Source organism: Macrobrachium rosenbergii, chromosome 10, assembly GCF_040412425.1.
Source record: "Macrobrachium rosenbergii isolate ZJJX-2024 chromosome 10, ASM4041242v1, whole genome shotgun sequence".
Taxonomy (NCBI): domain Eukaryota; kingdom Metazoa; phylum Arthropoda; class Malacostraca; order Decapoda; family Palaemonidae; genus Macrobrachium; species Macrobrachium rosenbergii.
Window position 1 is genome coordinate 76,078,962 of NC_089750.1, and position 19,410 is coordinate 76,098,371.

The 19,410-nt window shown below is 38.7% G+C and overlaps 1 protein-coding gene across 1 annotated transcript in view; it reads left to right on the top strand.

Moving 5' to 3' along the window:
- The first annotated feature begins 797 nt into the window (after positions 1–797).
- Positions 798–19,410, top strand: part of LOC136842912 (band 7 protein AGAP004871-like) — a 101,129-nt gene continuing 82,516 nt past the window's right edge. The window contains exon 1 of the mRNA XM_067110863.1: positions 798–1,039. Coding sequence (XP_066966964.1) covers positions 940–1,039 — 100 coding nt within the window. The 5' untranslated portion in view covers positions 798–939. The remainder of the gene's footprint in view (positions 1,040–19,410) is intronic.

The window sequence follows — 19,410 nt, forward strand, 5'->3', positions numbered from 1 at the left end:
TTCTCTCGTTCATCCTCGATTCTTCTGAGTCATCAAAAGTTCCTATAACTTATTCATTTTCGTTTCCTCTTTTTTTCTGTTCCCAGATTACAAAGAAACGAACAAACAAACAAACGAGACTTTCAAACCATCAAAAAAAGAAACTTTTCTCTATCATTTGGTGCTGTTTTTATATATACATACATATATATATACTCATGCTGCCTTAAATAATAAACTAATATACGAAAGAGAGTGTGAATATTAGGCGTACTTTCTCAAGAGAAAGTCGAATCAACAGAAATATTCGTGTTATGATTCCTCGACCAGAAAAGTCTCCTTCGCTCCCGAAGTGAAACCAAGGAACCGCCACCTACAGCGCCCCTAGACTGTTGCATGCCCGGGGCAGCAGTAATACCCACCACCGCCGCCGCCGCCGCCGCCCTTCCGCTTCCAGCCCTGCTTCGGCTTCTGCTGTCGCCGCCCCCTGGGAATCAGCTCCCGACCTGCTGGTGGGGGCGCCTCGAGCCAGGAGACTCCTGCCGCCGCCGCCGCCGCCCCAAGACGCAGCAGAAGGCGAGGAGGACGTTACTGGCCCCGCCGCCGCCGCCGCCCGTGCCCAGGGGCTGCTGCTGCTGCCGACAGCTGTTACCGTGGCGCAGCAGCAGGTGGCAGCACGTGGCTGCCGGCGGCTGAGGTGGCGGCAGCAGAAGCAGGAGAAGAAGAAGAAGAAGCAGGAGGAGAAGAAGAAGAAGAAGCAGCAGCAGGAACCAGCAGCAGAAGGACCTACAGGGCAAGCTGGTGGCCAAAGTGGTGGGGCACTCAGCGGCGGGAGTGGTGGGGGTGGTCGACCATTTCGGGCGCGCTGCTGCTGCTGCTGCCGCCGCCCCCTCCTGCCCACCGGGCGCACCTCCTCTTACTCCTCCTCCTCCTCCTCCACCCCCTCCCCCCCAGCGCAACATGGAGGACACCAGCGCCACGTTCTCACTCGGCTCCTGCCAGAAGATCGTCACCGAGGACCGGCTTCCCGCAAGGAGGGCGTGGCAGATAGGATACCACCGTGAGTAGTAGGAGACGCTTGTCTCGTCTCGTCTTGTCTTGTCCTGGTCCCTAGTTCCTGGTTTCTAGTTCCTGGTTCCTGGTCCCTGGTTCCTGGTCCATGGTTCTTGGTACCTGGTTTCTAGTTCCTGGTTCTTAGTTCCTGGTTCCTTGTCCCTGGTTCTTGGTACCTGGTTTCTAGTTCCTGGTCCCTGGTTTCTAGTTCTTGGTTCCTGGTTCCTGGTTCTTAGTTCCCGGTCCCTAGTTCCTGGTTTCCTAGTTCTTGGTCCCTAGTTCCTGGTTCTTAGTTCCCGGTCCCTCCTGGTTTCCTAGTTCCTGGTCCCTAGTTCCTGGTTTCCTAGTTCTTGGTCCCTAGTTCCTGGTTTCTAGTTCTTGGTCCCTAGTTCCTGGTTTCCTAGTTCCCGGTCCCTAGTTCCTGGTTCTTAGTTCCCGGTCCCTAGTTCCTGGTTCCTGATCCCTGGTTCCTGGTCCCTGGTTTCTAGTTCTTGGTCCCTATTTCCTGGTTCCTGGTCCCTAGTCCCTAGTTCCTGGTTTTTAGTTCCCGGTCCCTAGTTCCTGGTTTCCTAGTTCCCGGTCCCTAGTTCCTGGTTTCCTAGTTCTTGGTCCCTAGTTCCTGGTTTCCTAGTTCCCGGTCCCTAGTTCCTGGTTTCCTAGTTCTTGGTCCCTAGTTCCTGGTTTCTAGTTCTTGGTCCCTAGTCCCTGGTTCCTGACCCCTGGTTCTTGGTACCTGGTTCCTGGTCCCTAGTTCCTAGTTCCTGGTTCCTGATCCCTGGTTCCTGGTCCCTGGTTTCTAGTTCTTGGTCCCTATTTCCTGGTTCCTGGTCCCTGGTTCCTAGTCCCTAGTTCCTGGTTTTTAGTTCCCGGTCCCTAGTTCCTGGTTTAGGTCTTGGTTCCTGGTCCCTGATTCTTGATCCCTGGTTCTTGATCCCTGGTTCTTGGTATCTGGTTCCTGGTCCATGGTTCTCGATTCCTGGTTTCTAGTTCTTGGTTCCTGTTGATGTTATTGTTGTTTATGATGAGGAATTATGGGACGAAGTCAGGGAAATGACCTAATTAAGAAACGAAGCAATGGAGGAAAAATGGCAGACCGTACTTTCCTCACCTGAATAATGTCCTCGAAATATTCGTGGATCAGGGGGGTAAAAATATGAATATCTAAAATGATCCCTGATAACAGCATGCTAAATCACTTATCACTAATAACTGGTTTTCAATAAATTCATAATATACATTTTTTTAAAATACATTTAAGAAAATAAACTTATAAAAAAATATTTACTGAGCAAAGTGATTAGACTGATACTTGAAATTCCTGGTACCCAATTATGACAGATTTAAGTCCTTCTTAAGGGCTCAATATCTCACTGAGTGCTTTTAGCGATGAAGTCTACAGAACTGAACTGAACTGAATGTAGAATTCAGGTCAAAGGCCAAGCATTGGGACCTATGAGGTCATTCAGCGCTGACAGGGAAATTGACAGTAAGAGATCTGAAAGTGTAACAGGAGGAAAACCTCGCAGTTGCACTGTGAATCAATTGTTAGGAAAGTAAGAGGGAAGAAATAAGTAAGTACATAGATAATGGGAAATACAGAAACAATAGATCAGTTATTATTATTATTATTATTATTATTATTATTATTATTATTATTATTATTATTATTAGAAGAAGAAGAAGAAGAAGAAGATGAGCCCTTATTCATACAGAACAACCCCAAGGGGCCATTGACTTAAAAAAATATGTTCACTGTGAATCAATTGTTGGGAGAGGGTGGAAAGCAAGCTGCGAGAAATAATTAATATTCAGATAATGGGAAACACCGAAAGAAGAGAACAGTTATTATTATTATTATTATTATTATTATTATTATTATTATTATTATTAGATGAACCCTTATTCATATAGAACAAGCCCACCAAAGGGGCCACTGACTTGAAAAAATATGATCGCTAGAAAGAAGTAACGGAAGGTAATAGGAAACTCAGAAAGAAATTATCAGGTATCAGAAAAGGAAAACTTAAATTCACTGAAGAGCTCCGTAACTAACTGCAGTCCATAGCACAACTGACGCCCCCCAGATAATGAGGATTATGAAATGGCATTATGGGAGCCGATCTCATTAAGTCCAAGAGGGACTCTGTATGGAAATGAGTGGTATAGAGTTTCCATTCCGCGCCCACTGACACCCAATTCCATTTTGGCACTCGCCGAGATAAGAAGGAGAGAAGAATTCTACTCTGTGGCCCGAGATGAGAAGGAGAGAAGAATTCCACTCTGTGGCCCGAGATGAGATAAGAAGGAGAGAAGAATTCCACTCTGTGGCACTCGGTGAGATAAGAAGAAGAGAAGAATTCTACTCTGTGGCACTCAGTGAGATAAGAAGGAGAGAAGAATTCCACTCTGTGGCCCGAGATGAGGAGAGAAGAATTCGACTCTGTGGCACTCGGTGAGATAAGAAGGAGAGAAGAATTCTACTCTGTGGCCCGAGATGAGATAAGAAGGAGAGAAGAATTCCATCCTGTGGCACTCGGTGACATAAGAAGGAGAGAAGAACTCTACTCTGTGGCCCGAGATGAGAAGGAGAGAAGAATTCTACTCTGTGGCACTCGGTGAGATAAGAAGGAGAGATGAATTATACTCTGTGGCCCGAGATGAGAAGGAGGGAAGAATTCCACTCTGTGGCACTCGGTGAGATAAGAAGGAGAGAAGAATTCTACTCTGTGGCCCGAGATGAGATAAGAAGGAGAGAAGAATTCTACTCTGTGGCCCGAGATGAGATAAGAAGGAGAGAAGAATTCCACTCCGTGGCACTCGGTGAGGTAAGAAGAAGAGAAGAATTCTACGATAAGAAGAAGAGAAGAATTCTACTCTGTGGCACTAGGTGAGATAAGAAGGAGAGAAGAATTCCACTCTGTGGCACTTGCCGAGATAATATGGAGGGAAGAATTCTACTCTGTGGCACTAGCCGAGAAGAGGAGAAAAGAATTCTACCCTGTGGTACTCGCCGAGATGTGAAGGAGAGGAGAATTCTACTCTGTGCTGAGATGAGAAGGAGAGAAGAGTTCTACTCTATGCCATTTGTTGAGATAAGGAGAGGAGAATTCTACTCTGTGGCACTCGCCGAGATGAGAAGGAGAGGAGAATTCTACTCTGTGCTGAGATGAGAAGGAGAGAAGAGTTCTACTCTATGCCATTCGTTGAGATAAGGAGAGGAGAATTCTACTCTGTGGCACTCGCCGAGATGTGAAGGAGAGGAGAATTCTACTCTATGCTGAGATGAGAAGGAGAGAAGAGTTCTACTCTATGCCTCACGTCGAGATAAGGAGACGAGAATTCTACTCTGTGGCACTCGCCGAGATGAGAAGGAGAAGAATTCTACTCTGTGGCACTCGCCGAGATGAGAAGGAGAGAAGAGTTCTACTCTGTGGCACTCGCTGAGATAAGAAGGAGAAGAATTCTACTCTGTGGCACTCGAAAGAGATAAGAAGGAGAGAAGAATTCTACTCTGTGGCATTTATAAGGAGAAAGGAATTCTACTCTGTGGCACTCGCCGAGATGAGAAGGAGAGAATGCTACTCTGTGGCACTGGCCGAGACAAGGAGAGACGAATTCTACTCTGTGGAACTCGCTGAGATAAGAACGGAGCTGAGTAGCCGGGTAGTTTTATAGGAGTCCATCACTTTTCTCACTGCGTGCGCTGTTCCTAATACCACACTCTTCTGCATGAGTCCTGGAGCTACTTCGGCATCTGGCGTTCCTTTTCAGGGATCTTGGGATCGTGCCTAGTGTTCCTATTATCATGGGTACAATTTCCAATGGCATATCCCATAACCTCCTTATTTCTATTTTCAGGCCTTGATACTTATCAATTTTTCCTCTTTCAATCCCCTCTACTCTGGCGTCCCAAGGTACTGCGACATCAATGAGTGATACTTTCTTTTTGATCCTGTCAATCAGCGTCAAGTCTGGTCTATAGGCACGCATCACCCTATCTGTTCTGATATCACAGTCCCAGAGGATCTTTGCCTGATCGTTTTCTATCACTCCCTCAGGTTGGTGTTCGTACCACTTATTACTGCAAGCTAGCTGGTGTTTCTTGCGCAGGCTCCAGTGGAGGGCTTTTGCTACTGAATCATGCCTCTTTCGTACTGGTTCTGTGCAAGCGCCGTACATTTGCTTGCTGTGTGGTTTATGGTCTCGTCTTTCATACTGCACTTCCTGCATATGGGTGAGATGTTATTTCCATCTATTGTTCTTTGGACATCTCTGGTTCTTAGGGCCTGGTCTTGTGCCGCTGTTAGCATTCCTCTATTATTATTATTATTATTATTATTATTATTATTATTATTATTATTATATTATTGTTGTTGTTATTATTACTATTATTTAGAAAATGAGCCCTGTTCTTACGTAACAAACCCACAGGGGCCACTGACTTGAAATTCAAGCTTCCAAAGAATATTATGGTGTTCATTTGGAGCCTAACATATATATATATATATATATATATATATATATATATATATATATATATATATATATATATATATATATATATATATATAGTATATATAATATATATATATATATAAATATATATATATATATATATATATATACACATTTATATTTATATATATTATATATATATTTTATATGTATATATATATATATATATATATATATATATATAATTTACACACATATATACACATACATACAGTGAAGTCGTGTATACCTATTTAGTGACACAAACAGTTACATAAATACGAGTGAACGTTCTAATCGCAACGACTCTACTATCCCGTCAAAAGGCGACCCCGGAAGTGGCGACGAATGGACAGGCAGGACCTTTGAGGCATTAGGGAATTTCGCTGAACATAATTAGAAGCTTTGAAGAAGATCGCGAGGCGGAAAATTGAATTGTGATGGCATATACAACCACCAAAGCTGACGGTGAACTCGGTAATGTATTGGGCTTACAAATGAGTGGTAAGGATAATGTTCAGATTAATTATTTTTTTTATTTATCAATTTTTTTTCAGTGGTCTGCGCAGTTCTTGTTTATCAGTTAAATTGAATTGTTAGGGTACCCTTTATCAACAATCAATGTGAGAGATGAAAAATGGATTGAAATGAGTAGTTAGCAGGTTAATGTCGATTTATATATATATATATATATATATATATATATATATATATATGTATGTATATATATATATATATATATATATATATATATATATATACATATATATGTATATACATATATATGTATATATATAAACAGTATGCATGACTTTTTATCACATCACCGTGATTCATATACAAGCATTAACCTACAAACGTCCTTTAACACCCAATTCGCTCTACCTCGGAAATAATAATAATAATAATAATAATAATAATAATAATAATAATAATAATAATAATTATTATTATTATTATTATTATTATTATTATTATTATTATTACCATCACCCCGAATATTAGCAAATACACCCCCAGCCCATCAACACTGAGGCAAAACCTTCGCTTCGAACTATAATCGCCCCTGTGGTAATCCAGATCAGAGGAAGAGGCACCGTGACCTATATACTCGTATGCATGACCCATAAGATCAAGGGGACATTAAGGCTCTCCAGAATAATTACGGGTCGAATGAGGTCGACTCATTTGCAGTCGACCTCGACGTATCACGTATGTGTTCAGTTCCAGAGGTCAAGCGCTGGGACCTATGAGGTCACTCAGCGCTGAAAGGGAAACTGAGAGAAAAGAAGGTTTGAAGGGTGCAACAGGGGGAAGACCTTTAGCAATTGCACTACGAATCTATTTTTAAGAGAGGGTTGAGGAAAGTAAGATGGGAGAAAGAGAATATGAACGGAGGTACAGTCAAAGGAATGAAAGGGGTTGAAGCTGCAAAGAACCTTAAAGGCCCTTAAGTAATGCCTACAGTGCACCACATGAGGTGCACTGACGGCACTAACCCCCTGCGAGGAATAGTTAATTAAGACGAAATTAATACGTACTTTTTTTCCTGTTGTTAATTAATGTTTTTTTTAGATGTAGAATTATAGGTTTATTACTTTACTTGGCTCCAGTGGCTTATATTCAGTTTCTCTCTCTCTCTCTCTCTCTCTCTCTCTCTCTCTCTCTCTCTCTCTCTCTCTCTCTCTCTCTCGTATTTATGAATCTTAGTACAAACTTCCCAAGCCTTCATAAACATTATAGACTGCACATAAAGTGCCAATGATTACAACATACTCCCAAAGAGCTTAGGAAACTTTCTCTCTCTCTCTCTCTCTCTCTCTCTCTCTCTCTCTCTCTCTCTCTCTCTCTCTCTCTCTCTATTATTTATGAATGTTCATGCAAACTTCCCAAGCCTTCTTGAACATTACAGACTGCGCTTGAGGCGAGAATGCTTACTCATGCATTCAAATGTTGCCTGCAAGTTTGAAGGCGATATTCAGCATAAGAAAATAGCAGGGAAAGCGTCACACAGCTCATGGTCAGTTTTCATTCGTGAAATGAACGAAGGTATTCGGGAATGAAGAACATTGATATGTAGCACACAGGAAAATGAAAATATAAATATAAGTTCACTTCATGGTAGACCATTTTAACAATTATTATACCCAATGAGGTTAATGTTATCGTCATCTAAAATATGATAATTGGTGAAAATTTTCTTTGTTGGGGGCAGACGGGATGCTGATGAGGCTTTATTGTTGGTGTGTGAATAGGCTAATATTAATAGGCCAATTTTCGAGGTGATTCACGAATCAGCAAAGCAACATGTGAGTGTAGTGGTGATCTATGCGTTGTTTGGTTTTGAAGCCGTCCCAGTGAGGAAGAATGTTACTATATATATATATATATATATATATATATATATATATATATATATATATATATATATATATATATATATATATATATATATATATATATATATATATATATATATATATATATATATAATTTATATATATATATATATATATTCATATATACTGTATATATATATACTGTATATATATATATATATAAAGTGTGATTATATAAATGCAACATAATCCACTTGATATACCATAAACACAATCCGAAACTTCAAACTACAAAAACATCTTCATATCTCAGTGACTTTGAAAAACCTTACCCTTAAACTTTGAGATAGCCTCCTCCTCCTCCTCCTCCTCCTCCTCCTCCTCCTCCTCCTCCTCCTCCTCCTCCTCCTCCTCCTCCTCCTCCTCCTCCCACCATCCCCACTCCCGCACCTCCATCTCTCTACTGCAACCTTTTATGCATTTTTATTTGAATCGTAACCTTTATAGAAGAAAGGTGAGGAGCAGTTTTTGTCTGCCTTTGGGTTAGAATTTTAATTTTACTTTGATTTCCACTTTTATTTTTTTTTTTCAGGCGAGGCTAGATAAGGTCAGGTTTGAAAGTGATGTAAAATAACAAGGGATATATATATATATATATATATATATATATATATATATATATATATATATATATATATATATATATATATATATATATATATATATATATATATATATATATATATATATATATATATATATATATAACATATACAGTATAATATATTTTGGGATACAAAAATTAGTACACATATATACAAAAATTTTACTTTTTTACTTAAATACCTCTCTCTCTCTCTCTCTCTCTCTCTCTCTCTCTCTCTCTCTCTCTCTCTCTCTCTCTCTCTCTCACACACACACACACACACACAAACGCACAATCACACACATAATCTTACTTTAACCTCTCTTCAAAAAATTCAAACCAACTACAAATAAGTTAGGGAAAAAGTATTTTTTTTTTCTCCCCCAAAATGTGACCAAAACCTTTCATCCGTTGCTTGAGTCTTTCATAAATGTCCAGAAAAAAAAAAAAAAAAAAATTTGCAGAAGGAAAAATAGGATAATCTCGCGTCCTCATCCTGAAGTTAACGCCATAACGGACCATAATCAAAAGGTTTCCTCTCTCAGAAAAGGTATACGCCTTATTCTCTCTCTCTCTCTCTCTCTCTCTCTCTCTCTCTCTCTCTCTCTCTCTCTCTCTCTCTCTCTCAAACATACACATACCCACAATTTAACTCTTTGACTTGAACTCTCTCTCTCTCTCTCTCTCAAACATACACATACCCACAATTTAACTCTTTTACTTGAACCCCCTTCTCTCTCTCTCTCTCTCTCTCTCTCTCTCTCTCTCTCTCTCTCTCTCTCTCTCTCTCTCTCAAACGCACACACACACACTTACACAAGCAATTTTACTTTAAATCTTTCTCTCAAACACGCACATATATACACAACTTTACTTTTTTTACTTAAATACCTCTCTCTCTCTCTCTCTCTCTCTCTCTCTCTCTCTCTCTCTCTCTCTCTCTCTCTCAAACACACACACACACACACTTATACAAGCAGTTTTATTTTAAATCTTTCTCTCTAACACGCACATATATATAAACTTTACTTTTTTACTTAAATACATCTCTCTCTCTCTCTCTCTCTCTCTCTCTCTCTCTCTCTCTCTCTCTCTCTCTCTCTAACGTCCCTTTGTTATCTCTCTCTGGAGTCAAGATCTCCGCATCGATTTTATGGAACGAGGTGTATTATAGAAGACAGAGAGAGAGAGAGAGAGAGAGAGAGAGAGAGAGAGAGAGAGAGAGAGAGAGAGAGAGTAGGTCGATGATGCTTGCTTAAGGGCGGGATATAAGTGCAGTTTCGATCAGAGAAAATGAGCGTGAAGTAAGGAAAGGTGTTGCTACATTTCATTTTGTTAAGGTCGTCAGGAACTTTTGTATGAACGTTGGAAAACGTTAAAAAGAAGCTTAAACGTTCGTGAACGTTCACACAAAGGCTTGAGCGTTCGTAAAAATGTTCACGCAAAGGCTTGAACGTTCGTAAAAACGTTCACGCAAAGGTTTGAACGTTCGTAAAAACGTTCGCAGGAAGGCCTGAACGTGCGTAAAAACGTTCACACAAAGGCTTGAACGTTCGTAAAAACGTTCGCACAAAGGCTTGAATGTTCGTAAAAACGTTCGCACAAAGGCTTGAACGTTCGTAAAAACGTTTACACAAGGGCTTGAACGTTCGTAAAAACGTTCACACAAAGGTTTGAACGTTCGTAAAAACGTTCACACAAAGGTTTGAACGTTCGTAAAAACGTTCACACAAAGGCCTGAACATTCGTAAAAACGTTCGCACAAAGGCTTGAACGTTCGTAAAAACGTTCACACAAGGTCTTAAACGTTCATAAAAATGTTCACACAAAGTCTTGAACGTTCGTTGGACAGGTCTGGGTTATCAGTGACAATTAGTCATGCCAAATGTAAATAATTGAAGCGATATTACGAATCATATTGCTGGAACTTTTATGTTTCGTGTTTGGAAAAATAAGGACGTGAATTTTGCCCAACACGCTTTAATTAGTGAACTTAAAATTAAGCTTATTTCGACATATGTTTTAGCATACTATTATATGGCATGATTTACATAGTGACCACTACTAGTCAGGTCAAATGAAGGATAATATCTGCTATACTATGAGTCGCATTGCTAGGGCTTTAGTTTTAGGTTTGGAAATATAACGACATGAATTTTGCCTAACGTGATCTGGCTAGTGAGCTTGAATTTATGTTCATTTCTACGTATGTTTAGCCACATTATTATACAGTAATACAGTGTTTACATACCCAGTTGATAAACTGAGTATGTAAACATTACCATACTACATAATAATGTGGCTTAAGATACATCGAACTGAGCTTAATTCAAAGTTCCCAAATCAAATCAGGTTTCGCAAATTCATGTCCTCATATTTCTATACGTGAAAGATAATAGTTCCATTAATAAGACTCAAATTATTGCAGATATTATTCTGCAACCCTACTGCTAAAATAAGACCTTGCAAGATAACAGATTACAATCAATCATAATATTGCAGATATTATTCTTCAACCCTACTGCTAAAAGAAGACGCTTGAAAGATGACGGCAAATAGATTACAACCAATCATAATATTGCAAATATTATTCTTCAACCCTACTATCAAAAGAAGACACTTGAAAGATAACTGTCAACAGATTGAAGCCAATCATAATATTGCAGATATTTTTCTCCCACCTTGCTATCGAAAGAAGCAGCTTAAAAGATGATGGCAAATAGATTAAAACCAATCATAATATTGCAGATATTATTCTTCAGTCCTTCTGCTAAATGACGACGCTCGCAAGACGATAGCAAATAGAATAAAACCAATCATAATATTGCAGATATTATTCTTCAACCCTACTGCTAAAAGAAGACACTTGAAAAACATCTGTCAACAGATTAAAACCAAATAGATTAAAACCTGTCATAATATTGCAGATATTACTCTTCAACCCTAATGCCAATAGAAGACACTTGAAAGACATCTGTCAACAGATTAAAACCAATAGCCATAATTCTCAGTCGTACCTACCTACCTCAATTAAGCCTTTCTCACGTAGAGCTAGCTTACATTCCGCTTTCAATACAGTTGTCTTAACCTGTCTTCTTCACCTGCCGTAGTCGACAATGGCTGTCAAGATGGATTTATAGATGCAGGTACCAACGCGAGAATGGCCAATTTATGGAGATGAGTTTGGAGTCTGTACGATGGAACGCGCCCGTATAGGGAAAACTCTGGTTTTGTCGGTTACACCTCTGTATAAAATGTGTATGTATGTATGCATGTGTGTGTGTATATATATATATATATATATATATATATATATATATATATATATATATATATTATATATATATATCATTTCAACATTTCAACAGGATGGTATCTAACGGAGAATTTTATTCATAAAAAGTGGCGAGCTTTCAAGGACTTTCTGTCCTCATCACGTGGTAGCCGTGAAATTTGACGGCTACTAGACGATGGAGATAGAAATGTCCTTGAAAGCTTGTCACTTTTTAGCAATGAAACTCTCCGTTAGGTACCGTCCTGTTTAAATGAGGCCCTGGTAATATAAATAAATAAATAAATAAATATACATACATATAAATTTCTGACTCACATCAGGATCGAACCCAGGTCTTTCAATTGAAAAACGAGCCTTAGGCACAGTGGTACTCAGGTTCCAACTTCTTTTATGACTCGTGTGGCTTGGTTGGCAGCGGTCTCGTCTTTCTACTGAAAGACCTGGGTTCGATCCTGATGTGAGTCAGAAATATAATCCTGTTCCATACGTGATTGTGTGTTGATTATTTCTGTATATATATATATATATATATATATATATATATATATATATATATATATATATATATATATACATATACATAAACATATATACATACATACATATACAGTACATATATACATACATACATATACCCTTCTTGCAGACCAGTAACGAATCAGCCAATCCCTCTTCACACGTGGGAAAAAAATCCAATTTAGGTTTCTTTAACGGCCATCTTCCTATCTGAGACATTTCTTCCGCAGTTTTTCGAAAACAGTTTAAACCTTCTGGGCCAACTTGGCCACTTTCGGAAGGGGTGAACTTTACACACACACTCTCTCTCTCTCTCTCTCTCTCTCTCTCTCTCTCTCTGTTTCGTCAATTCGTGTTACTTGTTTCCCTCTCCCAAGGGAAGAAATTATTGCACTGAAGAGAGAGAGAGAGAGAGAGAGAGAGAGAGAGAGAGAGAGAGAGAGAGAGAGAGAGAGAGGCGTCATTCCGCTGTATGGTAAATTTACCTGTAAAGTGGCTAGTAATTTAAGATTAGCACTTTGAACTGTTTAAGGGCAAGGAACTTTTTAAGGGAACAGTTCACAAACTGGTGTCCCTAAAACTAGAGGAAAGGATATGGAACTGTTTCAGGGAACTGTTTACAAACTGGTAACCCTAAAAATAAAGGAAAGGATATGGAAATGTTTAAGCTAACAGTTTACAAACTGGTATCCCTAAAAATAAAGGAAATGAAAGGGAACTATTTAAGAGAACAGTTCACAAACTGGTATCCCTAAAACCAAAGGAAAGGACATGGAACTGTTTAAGGGAACAGTTTACAAAACTGATATCCCTAAAAATAAAGGAAAGGATATGGAACTGTTTAAGGAAACTGTTTAAAAACAGCTACCCCTAAAGGAAAAAAAATGGGAAAACAGTTCTGGTTAATTATCGATGCAAAACTTCGCGTCAACCGGATGTTTCTCCAGATGGGGAAGCGGTCTGGGAGTCTTTACCATTGATTTCCTTTCTCTGATGCTAAACACTTTCCCCTCTCTCTCTCTCTCTCTCTCTCTCTCTCTCTCTCTCTCTCTCTCTCTCTCTCTCTCTCTCTCTCTCTCTCTCTCTCCTTTCCTTGCCTTCTCCTTTCGTCTGATTTCCAATCTTCTTCTGCTGCTGATAAGCAGTGATGTGGTTTCAGTGATCATCATTTCTGAAAAATATGTATGTTTATGCATATATATGTATATATATATATGTGTATATACATATATATAAATATATATATTTACACACACACACATATATACATATAATATATTGTTTCAAATTTTTTTCGTCTACGAAGGAAAGAACTAATAATAATAATAATAATAATAATAATAATAATAATAATAATAATAATAATAATAATAATAATAATAATAATAATAATAATGTAATAATATATATATATACATATATATATATATATATATATATATATATATATATATATATATATATATATATATATATATATATATATATTTAGGCATATCTAAAAATAAAAAACAAAAAACAAGAAACTGAGAGAGAGAGAGAGAGAGAGAGAGAGAGAGAGAGAGAAAGGATCCCGATTTAAACAAAGTGGCAGATGTGACCGAACGGAAGACCCCTTACTTAATATCCGCGAAACGTGAGAACGCTCGCCAGATGAAGGTGAGTGCCGCAGTGGGTTTGAAAAAAAAATAAATAAAAAAAAGTTTCGATTCAGTGTCCAAACTTTGCGTAGTCATAGGATGATCCCGATTCCCGGGAATGTTTTTTTTTTATTCCAAGGGATGTTTTTTTTTTATTCCAAGGGAAGTTTTATTTTTCCTTTTTTCGGGGAATGTTTTTTTTTTCAAGGGAAGTTTTTTCCCTTTTATATTAAATGATTCAGCAGTTGTTTGAGATTGGACCTAGATGTGGGTGATATTTTTGTCCATGTTTTTATTTCTCAGGAGAGTCCTATTAGGGAAGTGGTTGTTGATTATATATATATATATATATATATATATATATATATATATATATATATATATATATATATATATATATATATATATATATATACATACATATATATCTATAAACAGTAAGGTAGATGTGTACGTAGGAACCTCTACAAACACCAAGCATCCCTCTAGGTATATATCGCCAGGGCCAGACTATCGAAGGGCGCGAACACCCCCAAAATTAATCACGTAAAGGGAGGGAATTCAATTCGGCGTTTTTTGTCAGGTTGAGTCATTCAATATTTCCCTGGACTAAAAACTAATGTTCCTAAACTTTGAATACTGTATTAGATTTAGAGCTTCTTCTTCTTCTTCTTCTTCTTCTTCTTCTTCTTCTTCTTCTTCTTCTTCTTCTTCTTCTTCTTCATGTTTTGGAGGCTTTCTTTTAGAAGTTTAATCATTTCCTTTACTTTGAATCTTGTAATGGACAAAGAATTTATTATTTTCTTCTTCTTCTTCTTCTTCTTCTTCTTCTTCTTCTTCCTTATGCCTCGGAGGCTTTCCCCTCCTTCTCGGGAACGCTCCATCTTCATCGACATCTTCTTCCCTCCTCCTCCTCCTCCTCCTCCCATGTGAACGATCTCAGCTCTTTGTTTCATCTGCCATCCTCACAAGAATGCCCTCTCTGTGGGTACTTATTGGATACCATACACCTCTCTCTCTCTCTCTCATCTCTCTCTCTCTCTCTCTCTCCCTCCTCCTCCCATGTCAAAGTTTGTTAACGATCTCAGCTCTCTTTGTTTCATCTCTCCATCCCCACAAGAATGCCCTCTCTGTCTCTCTCCCTCCTGGCCAATGGTAAAGTCTCTCTCTCTCACCAACTCTCTCTCTCCTGGCCAATGGTAAGTTTCTCTCTCTCACTCTCTCTCTCTCTCTCTCTCTCTCTCTCTCTCTCTCTCTCTCTCCTCTCTGTCAAAGTCTCTCTCTCTCTCTCTCTCTCTCCTTCTCTCTCCTCTCTTCTCTCTCTCTCCCCTGGCCCATGGTAAAGTTTCTTTCACCAACCCTCTCTCTCTCTCTCTCTCTCTCTCTCTCTCTCTCTCTCTCTCTCTCTCTCTCTCTCTCTCATAAAATTCAATGATATAAAATATAATGTTTGAAATATATGATGAAATCAATAATATTAATAATACAAAAACGCAGCAAGTTAGTAACTGTTCTCTCTCTCTCTCTCTCTCTCTCTCTCTCTCTCTCTCTCTCTCTCTCTCTCTCTCTCTCTCTCTCTCTCTCTAAAATTCAATGATATAAAATAAAATGTTTGAAATATACGATCAAATCAATAATAATAATAATAATAATACAAAAACGCAGCAAGCCAGTAACTATTCTCTCTCCCCCCTCCTCTCTCTCTCTCTCTCTCTCTCTCTCTCTCTCTCTCTCTCTCTCTCTCTCTCTCTCTCTCTCTCTCTCTCTCTCACCTGACGCTGTTCTCTTGTTTTTCGTCGGACTCGAGAACCTTTGTAGACATCGATCAGTACAACGGCGCCCTATTTTTTCCCCCACAGATTGTTCTTGGGTATAAAGAACAATTTCTGCTTACCATACATAAATATTAAAAATATAAATATATGTACAGATATTTACTTAATTACTTATTTATTAATTGTTTATTTATTTGTTTATGTCTTATTCATTCAAGTGTGTGTTCGTGTGTGTGTATTAAATACGAAAGCACTTGTTCAACTTTCTTTGATGACCTCTTCGTCTTGCTGACCTTGACCTGCTGTGGTATTGATATTGCACGGTCTAGAAATTTCTCTTCAGTGTATGTATGTATGTATGTATGTATGTATGTATGTATGTATGTATGTATGTATGTATGTATGTATGTATGCATATATATATATATATATATATATATATATATATATATATATATGTATGTATATATATACTGTATATATATATATAATATATGTAAAATATATACACATACATATATATGTATATATATATATATATATATATATATATATATATATATATATATATATATATATATATATATATATAATATATATGTGTATGTGTGTGTGTATGTAACGATCAAATATTAATATTTTTAAGACGATCCTAATGAGCCAAGCAATGCGTTACCAGTTACCAAAAACAGAAATTAAAATTATTTTCAGTTTTCTAAACGGGGAAAGGGGCAGGGTTGAACGGGTGGGCCAACTTCCAAAATTGAATAAGCCATGAATTTTTCAACTTAGAATAAATAAATTAAAAAAATTTCTGCATTCTCACGCCATAGAAAAAAAAACTAAAGACTTTTACAAACCGAAAAATATCACAAAAAATAAAATTTTTAAATAAATTTATTTTGTCGATTCTTAAAAAACGAGTCCTTTTAGAACTGCGTACGAAACTGAAAAAAAGCGCATGCGCGCCAAGAAGAACCTTCGAACGCCTACTGATGTATATAACAGGTGAGAGAGAATTGAAGACTTATGAAAAAAAAATATATGGACAATGAATGGCTAAGTAGTGAAGATGGGAAGATGTTATTCTTTTGAGCTTATCAAATATTCTTCTTGATGAATATTATAAAATAAGGGATCATGTCAAGATTAGCGAACCAAACGACCCCCTTGTTTAGTACTAGCCCCTGGGGGTGTCAAATGTATTTCGCCTTGTTTAGCACTAGCCCCTGGGGGTGTCAAATGTATTTCGCCTTGTTTAGTACTAGCCCCTGGGGGTGTCGAATGTATTTTGCCTTGTTTAGTACTAGCCCCTGGGGTGTCAAATGTATTGAATGTTTAGCACTAGCCTTTCAAATGTATTTCATTGTTTAGTACTAGGCCTGGGGGTGTCGAATGTATTTAGCCTTGTTTAGTACTAGCCCCTGGGGGTGTTGAATGTATTTCCCTGTTTAGAACTAGCCCCTACTTCAGATGTACCTTGTTTAGTACTAGCCCCTGGGGGTGTCGAATGTATTTCGCCTTGTTTAGTACTAGCCCCTGGGGGTGTCGAATGTATTTCGCCTTGTTTAGTACTAGCCCCTGGGGGTGTCAAATGTATTTCGCCTTGTTTAGTACTAGCCCATAGGGTTGTCAAATGTATTTTGCCTTGTTTAGTACTAGTCCCCGGGGGTGCTAAATGTATTTCGCCTTGTTTAGTACTAGCCCCTGGGGGATCAAATGTCTGGTACCGAAGTGATCCAAAATCAGCTTGTGACGATTTTCGGTAAATCAGTTAAGAAGGAGTTAAAAAAAATAAATTGCAATAAAAAGAGTAAACAGTCGAAAACAAAAACAATACATAATAATAAATAACCAGAAAAAATTATAAAAAATATCTCAAAAGAAATTTTTGATTCATCATAAAAATAAAACGAAAGAACAATAATGCTTTAACACTCACCCAAAAACCGTGTGACACCGCAGAGTTTCTGAAATAGCAAAAAAAAAAAAAATAATAATAATAAAGATTATTAATATTATAATGAAATCTATCGGTACACCTGTAGCCAAAACCATAAATATTGTCATAATTTTTTAAATGTACTTTTTTGGCTCAACGTTGTATTCACTGCATTCATCATATATATATATATATATATATATATATATATATATATATATCATATGTATATATATTTATATAATATCACTAAAACTATATATATATATATTTCATATATAGTCACCCTAAGACTAAAACTATCACAACCCTAAGAAAAAAAGCAAAAGTTTATATATTTCCCATCATAAAATAGTAACAGCCATCACTAGCAAAGACCCTTTGCAATTTGTAATACATAAATAATCTCTCTGACAATTTTATGAAGACCTGGCGAGTGCCTCCAAATTTCATCAGGTCATATCACCTGTTACCTACCATCAAGAAATGGTCGACTACATAAATGATTATTAATATTATCCAAAGAAGAAGCAGTATCAGAAATATATACATATACACTACAAGGACGAATCTCTTTGAAGAAACCTCAGGGACAATAGGATTTAAGGAAGGAGGCTGGCGAAGAATAGGCAAGGGTTCAAAAATAGAGGAGAGGTGAGAGCCGACGCTGGAACTCGAGAGGCTCAAGGGCGACCTCCTTCAGGGAGGCTGAGAGTGTTTTTGGCTACAGGCGGAGTTGGTGGAGGGAGATAAGGTGATGGAGTGATACAGATGTTGGAGGAGGAGGAGGAATAGGGGCAGAGGTGGGGTGAGGGAGGGAGAATTTCGGGAAGACGTGGGTTGAGGGAGGGACGATTTCAGGAGGACGAGGGGTGAGGGAGTGGGGGGGGCGGTTTCAGGAAGAAGACGAGAGAGAGATAGACGATTTCAGGAGGATACGGGGTGAGGGAGAATTTCAGGGGGACGAGGGGTGAGAGAGGGAGAATTTCAGGAAGATGTGGGGTGAAGGAGAATTTCAGGAGGACGGGGGTGAGTGAGGAAGAGTTTCAGGAAGACGAGGGGTGAGTAAGAATTTCAGGAAGACATGGAGTCAGGGAGAATTTCAGGAAGACGTGGGGTGAAGGAGAATTTTCAGGAAGACGTGGGGTGAAGAACTCCAGGAAGACGTGGGGTGAGGCATAATTTCAGGAGGACGAGGGGTGAGGGAGAATTTCAGGAAGACGTGGGGTGAAGGAGAATTCCAGGAAGACGTGGGGCGACGCATAATTTCAGGAGGATGAGGGGTGGGAGAGGGAGAATTTCAGGAAGACGTGGGGTGAAGGAGAATTTTAGGAAGACGTGGGGTGAAAGAGACTTTCAGGAAGACGTGGGGTGAGGGATAATTTCAGGAAGACGTGGGGTGAGGGATAATTCCAGGAGGTCGAGGGGTGAGGAAGGGATAATTTCAGCAGGACGAGGGGTGAGAGGAAGAATTTCAGGAAGACGTGAGGTGAAGGAGACTTTCAGGAAGACGTGGGGTGAAGGATAATTTCAGGAAGACGTGGGGTGAAGGAGATTTTCAGGAAGACGTGGGGTGAGGGGATAATTCCAGGAGGTCGAGGGGTGAGGAAAGGGAGAATTTCAGCAGGACGAGACGTGAAAGATGGAAGGACGCCTTCAGATCGCAGCGAAAGTTTCCGAGCGAATCAAGAAGTAACTCAGGACAAAACTGAAACTGAGAGAGCGCAAATG